General features: G+C 56.8%; 2 protein-coding genes across 4 annotated transcripts in view; one reads left to right on the plus strand and one right to left on the minus strand.

Moving 5' to 3' along the window:
• SYNGR4 (synaptogyrin 4) overlaps positions 1-5,575 on the minus strand; it is a 10,022-nt gene extending 4,447 nt beyond the window's left edge. For 2 of the 3 annotated variants that reach the window (XM_023522136.1, XM_011378156.2), the window contains exons 1-2: positions 5,396-5,526; positions 4,457-4,641 (exon numbers count right to left, since the gene is read on the minus strand). In XM_023522136.1, the coding sequence (XP_023377904.1) occupies positions 4,457-4,549 (93 nt within the window). In that variant the 5' untranslated portion in view covers positions 4,550-4,641; positions 5,396-5,526. Of the gene's footprint in view, positions 1-4,456; positions 4,642-5,395 lie in introns of all 3 variants that reach the window. The other variant, XM_023522137.1, reaches the window with a different exon arrangement.
• Positions 5,576-5,791: 216 nt separating this feature from the next.
• The window catches only part of TMEM143 (transmembrane protein 143), a 17,538-nt gene continuing 6,613 nt past the window's right edge, over positions 5,792-16,716 (plus strand). The window contains exons 1-5 of the mRNA XM_023522127.1: positions 5,792-6,036; positions 6,405-6,645; positions 7,609-7,713; positions 14,771-14,965; positions 15,693-15,820. Coding sequence (XP_023377895.1) covers positions 6,014-6,036; positions 6,405-6,645; positions 7,609-7,713; positions 14,771-14,965; positions 15,693-15,820 — 692 coding nt within the window. The 5' untranslated portion in view covers positions 5,792-6,013. The remainder of the gene's footprint in view (positions 6,037-6,404; positions 6,646-7,608; positions 7,714-14,770; positions 14,966-15,692; positions 15,821-16,716) is intronic.

Below are 16,716 nucleotides of genomic sequence, written 5' to 3' on the forward strand. Positions count from 1 at the left end.
GCCTCTCAGCCCATCCTCACCCTGCCCTCCGCTGCTCACAGCCATCCTTGACTCCCTGGTGGCCCCAGGACAAAGGCCCAGCCCCTTGGCCTGGCCTTCGAGGCCCTGCATGGTCTGTGCTCTCCCCAGTCACCCCGCCTCACCCACGCTCCCCTTCCGCCACCCCAAACTGGTACCTGTCACCAAACACAGGTACCAAGATAAAGTGCTTTGCACAGTGCCCGGCACACACGACGAGCTCCGTAAGTACTTGCCGTCGTGATGCTTCCATCGGCCTCCCAGCTCCCCCCTCTCCCTGCAGCTTCTCCCTCCTCCCTCCCAGCTTGGCTAATTCCATTTGTTTTTTTTAAATAAATTTGTGAAATGGTCTAAAAACACGGAGAGGACGGAGAGAGACGTAACGAACACCCAGGACATAACAAACATTAACATTTGGTTTTTTTAAGCGAACAGAACCTCACTGCGAGGGTGGCCCCTGGCCTCTCGCCGGGCACCTGTCTGCGTCGCGCTGTAGCGCTTTTCCGCGGCTCCGCGCGTCTTCCAGGGCGTCCATTCATGAAGCCCCACTGAAGTGCTCCCGGGCACTAGCCCGGGTCATCCCCACGACCGCCCGAGGGTGCAAGCATTAGCGACAGCCCCGTTTTTCAGGTCGTGGAACTGAGGACGCGGTATCGCCCAGTCAGTGGTTAAGTGGCAGTGCCTGGAGCTGAAGCACAGTGTCCGGCTCCAGCATCTGCTTTCACCCCCTGCTCTACGGCTTCCAGCTGGACGAGACACCGCGAAGCCAATGGTTTCTACCAAAGCCAGTCGGGGGAAATCATCAGCCTGGTTATTTGCCCCAGCCACAGTGCAGCGTGGCCAGGTCCCCGCCAAATGTGAAAGAAACTGGCTTGTGTGTGTTTGGGGGAGGGCGGGGAGGCGGTGCAGGGGGGCTTTCTGGATGAAGGGGTGCCCGCAAAGAGTGCTGCAGGGTGAGAAAGGCAGGAGGGGAACAGGGAGCCCCAACAAGGGGAGGAGCAGCTCTGGATGTGTGAAGACCCCTTTGGGGCCACGCAGAGATGGGCTGGAGGGGGTGAGACTGGAGGCTGGGAGGCTTGGGAGGAGGCGGGGGCTGGGGGGGCGGTCAGGGAGGCAGGCGAGGTTTGAGCAGGAACGGAAGTCGAGGGGCTGGATTCGGGAGGAAGCAGATCGGAACTGCACCTGAAAGATGGAGTTTCTCAGGTGGACAGAGGACGGGCACTCCAGAAGGGCGAGCCCATGTGCCAACACCAGATGCTGCCGAGTGCAGCTCCTTTGGGGACTGGAGATGAATGTCACGTGAGATGTGAGAAGAGACTGGAAAAGTGGGCAGCGGCCCGACCCTATAGGCCTGGACCACCAGACAGAGGGGCCTGGCCTTATGGGCCGTGGAAAGTGAAATTTCTTACTTGGATTTACTTAGATGCATGGCGGGGTTCTGAGCAGAGGACAGCCGGGGGCGGACCTGGGAGTCAGAGCAAATCTCTAGGGTCGTGATGGATTGGAGGGGGCAAGACAAGAGGCCAGCAGGTCAGAGAGGGGATTGGTGGGAGGGCCCAGGTAAACGATGCTGAGGCCTGGGCTGAGGTCGGGGCTCTGGGGAATCCAGTGACCTTTAGGACTTAAAATCAGACTTGGGGATTGATTGATATGGCAGTGCTGGGGACAGGAGCAAGGGAGGGAGTAGCTGAGGGGGTAGGGGAATCCATTAGAATTCGAACTCCTGCCGGACGGGGTCCATGTGGAATGCTTCTCGCTCTCTCCCCGGCACCCAGACTGGAACCGAGCAAACGTGTCGAGAGAGCGAATGACCTTGGGCCTTTCTTCTTTGCTCTTGCCTTGCCCTTCAGAGTGGGGCCGGCAGAGGAAAGGGATTAACCCTAACTCCTCAGTCTCCATGGGTCCTCCTCTCCTCTTTGTCTTAATTGCCTCCTCTGAATAATGATGATGATGATGATGATGATGATGATGATGATGATGATGACAACGGGTCCCCCACTTCGTCCTGCATGTTGGCATTAACCGAGGGTGTTCGCCTCCATTCCGCTTCGGAGCCGCAGAACCGAATCCACCGAAGGGTAGCTGGCGTCTTGCCCAGGTGGTCTGAGGCAGAGCCCGGTCAAGGACAGGCCCATCGATCACTTTTGAGCTCATGTTCATTTTACCTGCATCGTCTCCCCGAAGCCTCACACCAGCCCCACGCGTTAGATGCTACTAATTCATTTCTGTTTCACAGTTGATAAATCGAAGCCATTATGGTGGGATGGAAAGAGCCAGACACGGCTGATTCCGCCAGCTGTGCGGCCTTGGGCAAATCACTCACTTCGTGGGAGCCTCAGTTTCCCAGTCTGACTTGGTGCTGTGAAGAGAGGGCACGGTGGGGGTGGGGGTGGCTTGAACCCAATGATAGTTGTCACGATTGTCCCAGAGGGGAAGTGTCCTCTCAAGGTCAGTCAGTGGAGGAGGGGGATTGAGATCCGGCCCGCCTGACTTCTAGGCCGGTGGGTTGTCCGTCCACTGATCCCAAAAACCTCGGCCTGTGGGGAGGGAGCCAGCTGGGCTGGAAGGACCCTAGCCCCGGAAGCCTGAGCCCAAACCTCCTTCCATGCCCTCTCTGGCCTGTCCCCAGGGAGGGAGCAAAGATTCATCATTAAGGCACCAGCTGGTAGGCGGTATTGAGGACAAGCGCACCAGCTGCCCAGAGTCCCCACCGAGGAGCCAGGCCAGGGGGAAGGAGGGGCGCTTGGAAGGGAGGGAGGGTGTGGGCGCGGGCAAAGTCTGTGACCGCACCGTCTGGCGCGCTGGTCTGGTCGGAGCCCTGCCCTTCCCTCCCTGTTCCCCACGCCGGTCTGCACCAGCTGGGCCGCCTTCTCCCCCGCCGCCCACCCTTCCTTCTGGAGCTTTGGAGGCTCGTGATTCCTTCTGACTTGCTCATCAGCTGGGTGACGTCTTTGGCCAAGTCGCTCAAACTCTGTGAGACTCAGTTTTCCCTTGGGTCAACCAGGAGTAAGAATGCCCATGTCACCGAGTCATGGTGAGGGGCAGAAGAGCCAGCGCCAGCGAGGGACCTGGACCTACGATGTGGAACTCATAATTTCCCTCTTCCCCTGGGTGAAGACAACAGTGGACACGAGTTCCCGTCAGCCTGGGCGCCCGAAACTATCTCCTTGCTCACAAGTAATGATCTGTCTCAATAATACTCTCTACTTAAGGAAAGCTTGCCACGTGCCCGCCCATGCTGATCCGTTTACACACTAACTCGTTTCATTTTCACTACTGTCCTTCCCATGAGCAGAATGTTAGTATCCTCTTCTTACATATGACGGTACAGAGGTTCGGAGAAATCAAGTCACTTGCTCAAGGTCACACAGACATTAGGTGACCCGGAAGTTATCAAACAAAACAGGGCCCTTTTGAGAATGAAAGGCGGTGGTACTGATAATTACATCGGGACTGGCCCAGGCAAACGGAGGAGGATGTCACCCTATGCGGACAGTGTGTGGCCGAGCCAGGATTCTCAGCCAGGCCTCTAGGAGCCTCTGACCCTTCCAGAAGGGGTAGAAAGGAGATATTCTGGGTTAGGACCCTGGGTTGGATCCAGGGAACCCCCAGCTACCGCCATGACCCCGATCGAGTGTTATCTCTCTGGGCCTCAGTCTCCAATTCTGTCAAAGGAGGGCAGCGGTGACAGGACAGCCCTGACCCTCATGTACTGAGGTCTAGAGAGGAGCAGTGATCGGCCCCAGGTCACACAGCAGAGTCGGCTGAACGAGGATTCGAGCCCAGGTGTCTTGCCTCTGGGAATATGGCGATGCTTAAACAAACGCCTGGAAGCTCTCGCGTGGCTCGGCGCCCGGCACAGTGATCACCCAACGCCGGGCATCTTAGGCCTACGCTGTACACTCTCCTCCTCCCCCTGGACACTTCCTCTTCCTCCACTGCTCCTCTCCTAGTCCCTCGTCTGGAAAATGAACAGGCCCCGGCACCTCAGAGACCCCGGTTCGAATCCCAGCCCCGTCCCTTACTGTGTGACCTTGGCTAACACGGGCCCGTGGAACTCTCTGCCATGACGGAAGTTCGAGACCGGCGCTGTCCAACCTGAGAGCCACCAGCCACGTGTGGCCTGTGGCCACCACCTTGGACAGCTCAGCCTTACAAAAATAATTGAACTTCTCTGATCCTCGGTTTTCTTATCTCAAAAACGGGGCTCCTCGCACCTACTTTGAAAGGTCGTTTCTTCCCACGAGAGTAATAAGTGCTCAGAATAGCGCAGAGCCTAGGGTGAGGAGCTCGGTCAAAGGGGACTTCGGTTATTAGCACCTTTTTGCTTCCTTTTCCCCGTCTGCCCCTTCGGCCCCCACTCCCTCTGCGCTGTGTCTAAGAGGTGAGACCTGTTTCCGGTCACCCACAGGGCAGTCGGGCCACAGGAAGGCCTCACCCCTGCGAAGATCCGCAGGATCGTTTTTGGCCTCTTCAGAAACTGCACGGCTTCACTGTCAGCCAGGTCCTGGAGGCTTTCGGGGATGTGCATGGCGGCTGCTCTGCTTCCGGGGCTCCCACGGGCAGGAGCAGGGAGGCTCTGCTGCGGGCCACAGGCTCCAGGCCCACCCTGGAGCTCGGCCGCTGCAAGACAAAGCGGATGGTGGGAGGTTAGGGTCGTTGGTGTAGGGCGAAGGGGCTGCCAGGGGTCCCAGGAGTAGGGAGCGTGGGATGGGGAGGCGCTGGGGGTACCAAGAATGAGGTTGTGTGGGATGAGGGCTCTGCCAGGGTTCTTAGGAGAACAGGCTGCCAGGGGTCCCAGAGGTGGGGGTGCAGGATAAAAGGGATGCTGCGAGTCCCATGAGTTGGGGTGCAGGGTAAAGGGGCTCCTGAGGATTCCAGATGTCGGGGCACCAGGTGAGGGGGCCGCTGGGGGACCCAGAGGAGGAGGTGCCAGGTGAGGTGTCTCAGACAGGGATAAGGGGTGGGGCGAGGACTGAGATAATGGGGTCAGGTCCCTGACACAGGAGTCAGAGGGCCCCTCTGAAGGGCCGTGTTCTCCCTGTGAGGGGATACAAATGGCTTTTGCCAGGGACTAGGGGTGCTGGATCAGAACCCCTGGAAGGTCTGAACCAGGGGAATCCCTTTCAGATTTGGGGTGACAGCACCCATAATGGAGAACCCAGGTATCTCGGGGGAATATTTTAGGCTGTCTTCATCATTTGGGGTTATCGCCTTAGAATGAGGGCCTCCCCTTAGAATCCAGCTCCATCTTCGTAAAAGTGCATTTCCTCAAGGTGGGGGCCTGGACCTCGGACGTGCGGGGACATGGGCTCAGAACTGGGCTCTCCCCTCAGAACGCGGAGGCCATGTCCGCCCCCACCCCGCGCTAGACTACCTTCGAAGAATTGGGGTCTTCCCTTTCAGGAAGTGGAATGGGGTGATGGGGCTCGTGGGGGGGCGCTGCCTGATAAAGGGCCACCCCTATTCTGGAGGTCCGGTCTGCGTCACCTGGAAACCCGCTCTTCCTTCCGCCCACCCGCCCCTCCTGCTCCCCGGCGACCCCTCAGCCTTCTTTTGCTTCCGCTTTTTCCCGCCTTTTCGCCCCTCCACAGATGATTGGTTGTGCCCCAAGCCCCGCCCCCTCGCCTTTCCCGCCTACTCAGGAGCGGCCGCGGCCGGGGGCGTGGCCAGAGCGGACGTTGGGCTGCCCGCCGTTGGCTGGCTGCGCGCGGCAGCCCCGGCCCCGCCTCAGTCCTCCCGGGAGTCTCGCGACCGCTCCGCCCCCTTCCCTTTGAAGCGGGGACAAGGAGACGATTCTGCTGCGCACGCGCCGCGCCCAAACAGGGCGCGTGGTGGAGCAAGGCAGGCGTATCCCGCAGGCGCAGTCGAGACATCATCAGACGAAATGGAGTACCCCGCCCCGTGACCCAGGTTTTGCGCATGCGTCTTACTGCTGGATGAAGCCGAACCTCGGGGACCGAGGACACTTTCCGGCACATGCGCAGGAGGCTCAATGACAATCGAGCGTTGGCTAAGGTGAGGGGAGGGCGGGGGATTGCATGGCCCCGGGAGGGCGGCCCTGCACCCCCTTTGTAGCCTTAATGAGCATCTCCTAACGAGCATGCTCCTGAGATCCACCTCATCGCCTAGACCCCACAGAAACCAGATGTACCACTAAAGGGTGTCCGTCTGGGCCCTCAAAACGCCCCAGGACATAAGACCTCTGACCCTGCCCTGGTACCCAGGTCAACTGAGCGGTGTGGGAGAGGACGGGCAAGAAGGGCTCCGAGGCGGGCGATGGGCTCTGCGCCCCGCCTGGGGTAGGGACAGCCCTGGGACAGGGGGGTGGAGAGGGCGCTTTTCCTCCAGATGGCCTTTGACCCCTGCCCATTTCCCTCGTTTAGGCTCCGGGGACAGGGTCTGGCCATGCTGCACGTGACCCGGGGGGCCTGGGGATCTAGGGTCCGAGTACGGCCCCTGTTGCCCGCGCTCCTCGGGCCCTCTCGGGCTCTGACGTCGCTTGCGGCCAAGATGGGGGTGTACCGCAAGATGTGGAACCCCACGGAGCCCCGCGACTGGGCCCAGCAGTACCGCGAGCGGTTCATCCCGTTCTCCAAGGAGCAGCTGCTCCGCCTCCTGATACAGGTACCGCCCGTCCCAGGTCCGGGAGCCCGGGGACTACGACTCCCGGCAGGCCTTGCGGCGACAGGTCCCTACACGCTATAGAGGGCCGTCTTGGCCCCTCCTGGGAAATGTAGTTCCCGTTCCCCTTAGAGTCCCCAGTGGGCGCGAAGTGAATCGGAATATAGGAGCAGGCAGACCTCTGAGATGCAGATAGATGTAGCAGCAATTCCTGACTCTGGCTTGTTCTGGGGGCTTGAACACGTATTCTCTGGGGCGTGGTTTTTCTCTCTGCAAAGTAGGTATAATAATCATCTTTGTCGTTACTATTACTACTACCTAATAATAATAATACCTACAGAGCTATAACATAATTATTACCATACTTTTTGAGCTTTTACTATATGGCACTGTGCTAAACATTTTCCGTGTATTATTGAATCATCGGAACCCAATCAGAGAGATACCACCATCGTCCCCATTTTATAAACGAGTCCTCATTTTATAAACAAGGCCATAAAGCAGGAGAAAACAGTGACAAACATAAATCATTGGTTAAATGCATGTGCTCTGGACTCAGCCAGGCCTGGATCGGAGTCTCAGCGTCTCTTTAGACATTGTGGCCTGCAGCAGGTGACTTCCCCGAGCCTCAGTTTCCTCCTCCGAAAAATAATTATGTCATCGGCCTCCTTGCATCTCTGGAGGATGATGCCATGCCAGCAAGCAGTGCCTGGCACGTAGTAAGCGTTGTGTCAGTGTTGGTGAGTAAGTGTCAAAGTAAGAACTGAAATGAACCTCTAGCTCTTTCAGCCGTCTGTCTTTCACTATATCCGGCTACCTCAAATACCCTCCCCAAACCCCCAAATAAAAGGACATTTTTCAAAGCCCAGAGCTCTGGCTGTGTGTGTGGGCTGCTAGGGAAAGGATTCTTCCCCGTGAGGAAGGGGAAAGAGGCCTAAAGAGCAGTTTTGCTTCCTGAGGTAATAGGAATTTCACTCCAGTCCTACGGAGAAGGCGGCTTTGGAGGAGTTCTCGGTCCAGGTGAACTCCTGCACGGTGTTCCACTACCACCACCTCCTGGCCCGGCTGCAGGTGAGGACGGGGCCCCTTCCTCTCGTGCCTGTTTGCTCATCCATTCATTCAGCAAAAATTCTCTGAGCACCTGTGTCGAGCCTGGCCCTTTCTAAGCCCTTGGAGATGCAGCGAACAGGAAAGATGAAGCCGCGCCCTTGGGGAGCCAACATTTCAGTTGAGGAGACAATAAATAAATATAATATATGATACCCAGGAACGGTAAGTGCCGTGAAGAACAATGAAGAAGAGATTGAAGCAAGGTAGGGAGGGACGAGATGGGGGCCTGTTTTAGACAGGTGCTCAGGGAAGGCTTCTCTGATGAGGAGGTGACAGGTGAGCTAAGACCTGAGTGAAGAGAGGGAGCCTGCCTGATAGATGTCTGGGGGAGGGCGTTCCAGACAGAGGGAAAAGCAAGTGCCAAGGCCCTGAGGTGAGAGAGGACCCGGAGTGTTGGGGAAACAGCAAAGCGGCCGCTGTTAGTGCAGGAGATGAGAGCAGAGAGGGAGCGGGAGCAGATTGTGCCCGGCCTTGTGGGCTGCGGTGAGGACTTTGCTTTTACGCTGAGTGAGCTGGGAGCCACGGGAGGGCTCTGAGCAGAGGAGGGACGGGAGCTGATTTAGGTGTTAATAGGATCTTTCTGCCTGCTATGCAGGGAACAGACTCAGAGGCAGAGATCTATTAAAGAGTCCATTATGTGTGTCCAAGAGGGAGGTGATGGCAGCTCTGACCGGAGTAGCAGCAGCGGAAGTGAAAAGTGGTCAGACGTTGGTGGTGGGGGGGAGACTGTAGCATTCTGTGTGCCGGCATGGCGACGAGGCACAGGGAGGAGGCAGGGGCCTCCCGTGGCCCCCTCTGCCCCTCGGGAAGGATGGAGCTGCCCACTCTGAGATGCTGAGGCTGGGGCGGGAGCATCTGTGGTCTGCGGGGAAGGTCGAGAGCTCAGTTTTGGACTTAACGGGGTTTGAGCTGCCTATCAGACAGCGAGGTAGGGAGGCGGACTCGAACGTGGGGTCTGGAGGTCAAGGGAGGAGCCTGGGCTGAGGAGCAACCCTGGTGGCTCTCGATGGCACTTGATGGGACCATGAGGGGAGTTAGTGGAACCCTGAGGTGTGCCAGCCTTGAAATCAGGAAAGGGAACTGGGACCGGGAGGGGGACACGGGCGAGGAGCAGCCAGAGAGGGAAGTGGCGTGTCAGGAGAGGGTGGTGTCGAAGCCAAATTCTCAGCCACCTCGTCCTCCTCCCAGGGCCCTGCCTGTGTTGGGGGTCCCCACATCCACCCTCAGAGTCACTGACTCTCTAGAGGGACCGCCAGAGCTCAGAAAGGCTGGTACGCTCAAGGCGATGGGTCAGGGTCTGGGAGAGACCAGGTGGCAGCTACCAGTTGTCCTCCCCCAGTGTTGTCGGAGGTCAGTCACATGGGCCCCAGCCAACGACCCGTGCCACCTGTGCGGCTGCCTTAGCTTCTCAGTCCCCAGCCCCTCCGGAGGTCGCACTGCTACCTCATGGCCCAAGGCCCCCACCATCAGTCACCTTGTTGGCGGAGACTATCCGGTGTGGCCCAAGGCCCCAGGTAAAGCTAGACGCTCTAATCAGGCAGCGGTTCCCTCCCAGGAGCGGGGCGTCCCAGACCATCCGGATCTGCTGAGTTAACCCTTTGCTGCGCACTGCCACGCCCTCTCACGGGTCCCCCTCCTTGCTCTGAATAGAAAGTAGTAGCAGACAAGGGTCCCTCCTTGCTGAGCGCTCACTCCGTGTCGGGCTCATTGACTCTGTGCTGTGGCACCAAGGACCAGCCGCCGTCAGCCGCATCTGCAGAGGCAGAAACGGAAGCTCTGAGAGGAATGTGCTCAAGACTGCACAGTTCGCGAGGGCGCCCCTGTCCGCCTGCCTCCAGGCTCTTACCTGGGGCCCCTGTGGCCTCTGGCGGCAGGTGTTTTTTTTTTTTTCTTTTTAAGTCATTTTTAAAAGATATTTATTGCATAAACATTTAAATATACAGAAATGTAGAAAGAACAATAAATGAAGATGCATATTCCCACGGAGGCAGGAGACTTTAAACTGAGAGCGGCTGGGTGGAAGCACCAGAGGCAGATGAGACACACTGGGTGACCATTTGCTAATGACCCCAGTCCCTTGAGGAAGTGGCCTGGGGCAGGAAAAGAATTAGAATAGCCCAGGCTCAAAAGCCGGCTTTGTTCACTAGCCGTGCAGGTGACCTTGGCAGGTGACCTCTCTGCGCTCCGCCTTTCCCTTACATGAATTCGCTCCGTAGATATTTGTTGAGCACTTACTGTGTCGCCCCATAGGGTTCCAGGTCCTGGGACACAGCAGGGAGCCTGACAGGTGTGTGTCTCTGCCTCACGGGGTCACATTCTAGTGAGGGAGACCGACTCTCAACAAGGTAAAGAAGGAAAACGTGCTAAAGATGCTAAGGGCTGAGGACAGGGTTGCCAGGTACAGCACAGGACGCCCAGTTCATTCTCTGCTGCTGCCGTGACACATCGCCACGGACCGCGTGGCATAAAACGACGGAAGCTCGTTCTCAGAGGTCAGACGGCCGGAAGTCTGGAATCAGGGTGTGGGCGGGCGGTTTCTTCTGAATGCTTGGAGGAGGGGACCGTCCCAGGCCTCTCTCCTAGCTTATGGTGGCCGCTGGCAATGCCTGGCGTCCCCGGCTTGTGGACGCATCACTATCACTCCAGTCTCCATCTCTGTCTTCGGTCACCTTCTCTGTGCCTCTGTGTCCTTTCCTGTCGCTTATGCGGACACTGTCATTGGATTTAGGGCCCACCCTTATCCAGTATGATCTCTTTTCAATCCTTAGTCACACCTGCAAAGACCCTATTTCCAGATGAGATCATGGGGGGGACATGAATTTTTAGGGGATACTATTCAGCTCTCTATACCCAGTTAAATTTGAATTTCAGATAAGCTGTGGATATATATATATATTTAAGTATCATACAGTCCCATGTACCACAGTCCGTGAATACTACACGGGACGTACTTAAACTGAAAAATTATTCATTGTTGATCTGCAGATCAGTTTGGCGTCCCGTATTTTATTTTATTTATTTTTGCCTAAATCTAGTAACCCTAATCAAAGAGAAAAAGAGAGCAGAGGTGTTTCGCAGTTGTAGGTAGAGCAGTTAAGGAAGGCCTCGCCTCACCGAGGGGTGACATTGGAGCAGAGACCTGAAGGAGGCAAGTGAGCTGTGTGCCGAGCTGCAGGAATTTAAGTGCAAAGGCCCTGAGGCAGGAGTGTGCGTGGCGTGTAGGGAGGGATGGCGAGGAGGCCGGAGGGGCTAGAGCTGAGTGAGCGAGTCGGGGAAAGGCTGGTGACAGGGCAGAGGGGACATGGGGAGGACTTTGACGGTGAGTGAGGTGGAAGCCACCGGCTCTGAGTAGAGGGACATGAGGGGACTTAGGTTTCAGCAGGCGCCCCCTGGTGACCGTGTGGGAGTTGCTGGGGGTGGAGGGTGGGGTGGAGGGTGGGAGCAGGGAGACCAGTGCCGAGGCCACTACAAGAGTCTGCAGGACAGAGTGGCTCAGTCAGGGGGCGGGGGGCTGCGGGGAGGGTGAGAAGTGGTCGGATTTGGGATCTATTGGGAATGTGTCGCCATCAGGATTTGCCAATAGGTTGAATGCGTGAGAAAGAGAGGTAGGTGCCCAGGATGACCCGGGGCTGTGAGCCGGGACCCTGGAAGGATGGACTCGGCCTCTTCTGAGCTGGGCGGATGGCGGGAGGTGTGGGGAGCAGTTTCGGGACCCCAGTTTGGGACGTGCAGTACACAGGGTTTGAGAGGCCGCCTGTCAGACGTCGGTGAGGAAGCGTCGAGTAGGCTCTCGGTTGTGTGAGTCTGGAGCTCAGGAGAGACGGCGGGACTGGAGACAGATCTGGGGATCCCCAGGAGACAGATGGTACTCAGGTCCCCAAGGGGATGCTCGAGGCTAGAAGATGGCACCAGCGGCCACGGAAACTCAGTGACATCTTTCATCCTTTGAGTCCACGTTTGCGTGAGGTCCGGTGCCAGAGGCCAACGCGAGCCTGCGCCCTGCCCTCAGGAAGCTGAGGCTGGGTGGTGGCGACTGTCTTGAGTCAGACGCTCTCTCCCTAGTGAATGGACACGTCCAGGTTGGAACCAGAGGGACATGGTCCGTGCGAGCAGATAACAAAGCCGGCCTCGGTGACCGTACCGGGTCTGTGTGTACCCCTCCCCCAGCTTGGCACGGTCTGAGGCATCCACGATGGTTCCTGTGTGCAGTGCATGCCCTGCCCAGCCCCACAGCGCAGCCCTGGGCAGCCTAGGGATGGAGGGAGGCTTTTTGAGAGTGACAAAGACACTGGGATAAGGCGGAGAAGTAGGACTTCGGTAGTGAAAAGGCGGGGAGGCAGGGAGGGCGCCAGGGAGAGGGTCCCAGCAGCATGTGCAAAGTCCCTGTGCCCGGAGGAGCAAAGGCCAGTGGCCAGTGTAGAGCGACCAGGAGAGAGTGTGGTGTCGGGTCCCAGAGGGAGGCCTTGCAGGCCAGGGGGCAGAGCATGGCCTCCTTCTCGAGGGCGGCCTTGGAAGGTTCTCGCAGATCAGCACGGTTGGATTGGGACTTCTGATCTACCACTTGCCGGCTGTGTGACCTCAGGCAGTTACTTGGCCTCTCTGTGCCTCGGTTTCCACATCGATAAATTCGAACAGCAATGGTACGATTCGCGCATCGTGAGAACCTGCTTCAGATAGGGCCTGGCACACAGTAAGCGCTACATGAATGTGTACCTTTCTCGTTTATTACTGTCACTGTTACTGTTTGACAGGGTCTCCCCGGGGGCTGAATGGAGGACAGACCTGCAGGGGAGCGGGGAGGGGATTAGGGGAGACCCTCGAGAAGGCACTTGGACTCATCCAGCCAGGAGGAGGTGACTGTGGTGTGGACAGAGGGGAGAGAGCTACTTGAGGTGGCGATCTGTTTTGGACGCGGGATCAGCGGGATCTATTCTGCAAGGGGCGGGAGCAGCCGGGAGTCACCTGCGACATCCGGGTTTCTGGCTTGAAGCCCCGGGCGGATGTGGAGTTCCCAGAAAAGGATCTGACTCGCAGTGGACCCCTGATGAACGTGGTCTCTCCCTCCTCCAGCCTGAGATTTCCTCACTCAAACTGCAGCTCGGCCCTGGGAATGGAATTTCTCAAGGTCACTGCAGGAGCCACCATGTGGCCCGCAGGACCTGCCCTGTCAGCAGGGGCCAAAGGGCTTGGGCACAGGCCTTCGCTTTGGCCTCGGGTCCTGTCCTTGGCCAGCCCGCCCAGCCCTGGGTGTTAGTTCAGATTAGCTGGGCTCGATTCTCCCCGTATCACCCGTCTGTCTCCTGGTTCAGTTGTTCCTGCGCCCCAGGACCTTCCCAGCTCCAGACCCTGGCCCGGGCCACTCCTCCACTCGGAGTCCCCTCCCCTCTTTCTTGCCGCTAATGCACATTCACACCTGGCCGTCTCACCTGAGAGACACACAGAGGGCAGGTTTCTGGGCTCATTTCTGGGTGATTTCCCCCTGAGGCGTGTCCCTCGCCTGGGGTGTCTGGGACAGTCATCCCTCATCCCGAAACTCAATCTCTCCATGAGCAAAACGGGCTCAGCAACTGGCAGCTCGCGCTTCCATTCATTCAGCAGTTTTTGGGGTGGGTGGGTGCAGAAGATGAGGTGGGCAAGGCAGAGGCTAGTTCTGTAGGGAGCTTGAAGATTGCAGAAAGATTCTGGAAGGATTCCCAATGCGGTGAGAAGCCATCGGAGGGGCAGGGTGCGGGGTCTGTTTGTAATCTAAATAGGCTCTTTGTGACAGCCGCATGGAGAATGGTTTGCAAGGGTTGGGCTGAGAAGCAGGCAAAGGGGAAGCCCAGCGTGGTGGCAGCGGTGGCAGTGGCGGTGGCATAGGGGAGAGGCGAAGGCGGCTGGGTGAGGAGGTCGCCATGGCGATGGAGGGGGAGATGGGGTCAAGAGCAGTTCAGAGATTTGGTGAACTTGCTAAAGGTCTGGATACTAGGGTGCTAAGAAGGGAACCAGGATGCCCCTAAGATTTCCGATCAGAGCCCTTGGATCGGGTGGTGGTGCCATGTCCTGAAATGAGAAGACTGGGGTCGCGGGGAGAGAAATAAAACATTATCCTTGGACCGTGTCAGATGCGAAGCGCCGTTACAGCCACGTGGGGCCGTCAAAGGGAGCCCTGAATCTAAGAATCCGGCCCCCGGGGGAGAGGCCAGGCATGGTCGAGGAGAATCGGTCTGAGACGGGGATCCAGAATGGTCGTTTTGTTGAGAGGTTGGGGGGGCATGGTTTGTGTGATCTGTGAGCTTGGCGTGTTGGATTTGAGGTGACTGTGACATCCACAAAGAAATGTCAAGGACAGAGTTTGCGTTAGTGCAGAGGCTTAGCTGCTGTAACAAGCAGACCCTACAACACGATGGTTAGAGGAGGTGGGGGATAGTTCTCCCCCTTAACGGCCCCGCGGTGAGTGGGCCAGGGTGCATAGGCGGCCCTGTTCCACCTGAGATTATGCTGGGACCCAGGTTCTTTCCATCTTGTCGCTCGGCCTCTCTTAAGGTGTTGTCTTCATCGGTGCGTGGTCGCAACTGGGTTGCAGGTGAAACAGTGTTCTAAGCTAGCAGAACAAGGAGAGAGTGGGAGGAGGACTGAGGGTGAAGGTGACCTGTGGCTTCTGCTCACATCCTGCGGAGGGCCACGCCTAGCCTCAGGGGAGGCTGGGAAATGTAGTCTGTCTGGGCAGCCCATGTCCACCCTCGCCTCTCTTCCTGTGGGTGGAGGGAGAATGGGTACCTCTACACGAGACTGGGTATTAGGTCTGGAACTTGGGGGAGAGGTCTGGGCTAGAGACGTGAGTGGGTCGTTACCTGCGAAGCCTGGGAACGGCGAGGCAACTCAGAGCGAGCCTGGAGAAAGAGAAGGGAACAGGGCCCCGAATGAAGCTCTGGGGTGCCCATCATTTAAAGGATGGGGCCAGGAGCATCCTGAAGTATACTCACGACCCTTCTTGCTGTGACCCAGCCTGTTTTTCCTCTCTCCGATCCTCCCGCAGGCCTTGTATGACCCCATCAACCCCGACAGGGAGACCCTTGACCAGCCTTCGCTGACAGACCCCCAGCGTCTGTCCAACGAGCAGGAGGTGCTTCGAGCTCTGGAGCCCCTGCTGGCCCAGGCCAACTTCTCTCCACTCTCCGAGGACGCCCTGGCCTACGCTCTCGTGGTCCACCACCCTCAGGATGAGGTCCAGGTACCTGTCTTCCAGAGGAGAACCAGTGTTCCCAGGAGGCCTTGGGGCAGGAACAGGGCCTTTGGGAAGCACAGGCTGCTGGGAGGTGTAGTCCTGAACACAGGGAACCAGCCCGTGTGGTGCCTCGTGAATTAGAAAAGGGTACCTCTTTCTCAGGTCACGTCACTGCCATCTGTCGGATGTATAGATATTCTCAGGACTAGAGACGTTATTGTCATCTGCCAGAAAACTGTAATAAAAAATCATCCAAAGTACTCATCCTTAAAGTCAAAAAAAATCATAATAAAAATACTAACATCTTCCCAAGTTCCACATTTTTTTTTTTTTTTGTGATTTTAAGATGTACTTTTTCCTAAAGTCATCTTTTATTGTCTCTGGGATATGACTTACAAGAAGGGGTATGACATAAGTTTAATTGGCAATATATTTTCTCTTGTAGTTGCTTCATAAAATAATGGAGTATCTTAAAAATCCGTGGCATCTTAGATTCTAGGAAATACAGTAGTGAAGATGACTGTCATGTGAATGGCGCCATCTTCCATGGCGTGCAGTGTACAGCACGAGCATCCGCACACGCTGCCCCGCCCAGACACCGGGTGATGATAAGCCTGGGACAGGGGGGCGAAATCACCGGGAGGAGGGTAGGGAGGACGTCTAATTTCAATATCCTGCGCTCGTTCGCCAGCCCGTGCTCAGCTGCCTCTCCCTGCTTTGTCCTCTTGGGCAGGTGACAATAAATTTGGACCAGTACATCTACATGCAGTTCTGGGCTCTGGGCCAGCGAGTCGGGCAGATACCCCGTAAGTCCAGCGCGGGCTCCAAGCGTGGCTTCTTCAAGTCGCCCCCCGCAGAGAGGTGAGGCGGCTCTTGTTCCACAGGTGCAGCGAGAGGGAGCAAAGTTAGAGACCAGAGGGGAACGCCAGGTTAGTGTCTGGATTTCGGTGTCCGGGCCCCGGGTGGGAAGCGAGAAAGGGCCAGAGGTGGATCCAAATGCGGCCTTTTCTTCCCAAGGGAAAGGAAGAACTCCGATTCTTACAGGGGAAGAGAAGGGGGTAGGGACACTTCTCCCCATTTTCCAAGTGAGACCTGAGGCTCAGAGGGCGAAGGCCGCATTCTGAAAAAGTGGCCCCGTTGGGATTCTGACGAATATCTTATTTTTAACAGAGGATATTCAAATTCAGAGCAGGGCGAGACGAGCCAGACCTTCTGACGGTCAGCCAGCGGGCCTGTCGACTACAGATTTCTTTCTGGAAATCAGTTTATCAAATTTGGTCACAAAGCCAAAAAAAAAAAAAACAAAACAAAGCGAAAATCAAAGACAAAGAATCCTTCTTATCCCTTAAACCAGTAATTCCGCTTCCAGGAGATATTTATACTCGCAGTGTGTGTTTAATTATCTGTCTCTCACGCTGCATTATGAGCTCCACAAAGGCAGTGACTGATTCATCTGGTTGTCTCCCCAGAGCTCCTTGGCACTCCCTGGCACTTAGCGGACACTCTAAAACGTATGTCGAATTTGAAAGTTCACTAAACAAAAGAATTTTGCTCAGCTCTCCTTCGTCAAGTACGTAAAGTCAGAAGCAACCTACGTGGCCAGTAATAGGGGATCACATCATGTAACTGATCCCCTCTCGTTGGGCACTTAGCTTATTTCTGATTTTCCTCCCACCATCGTTAAGTAGCTTTTAAGATGACCGTGTGACTGCAGAGCCAGAGAGAGTGTCCTGGGCTTGGAGGGGGCTCCCTGGGGC

The sequence above is a fragment of the Pteropus vampyrus genome, unplaced genomic scaffold (genome assembly GCF_000151845.1).
Source record: "Pteropus vampyrus isolate Shadow unplaced genomic scaffold, Pvam_2.0 Scaffold333, whole genome shotgun sequence".
NCBI classification, from domain to species: domain Eukaryota; kingdom Metazoa; phylum Chordata; class Mammalia; order Chiroptera; family Pteropodidae; genus Pteropus; species Pteropus vampyrus.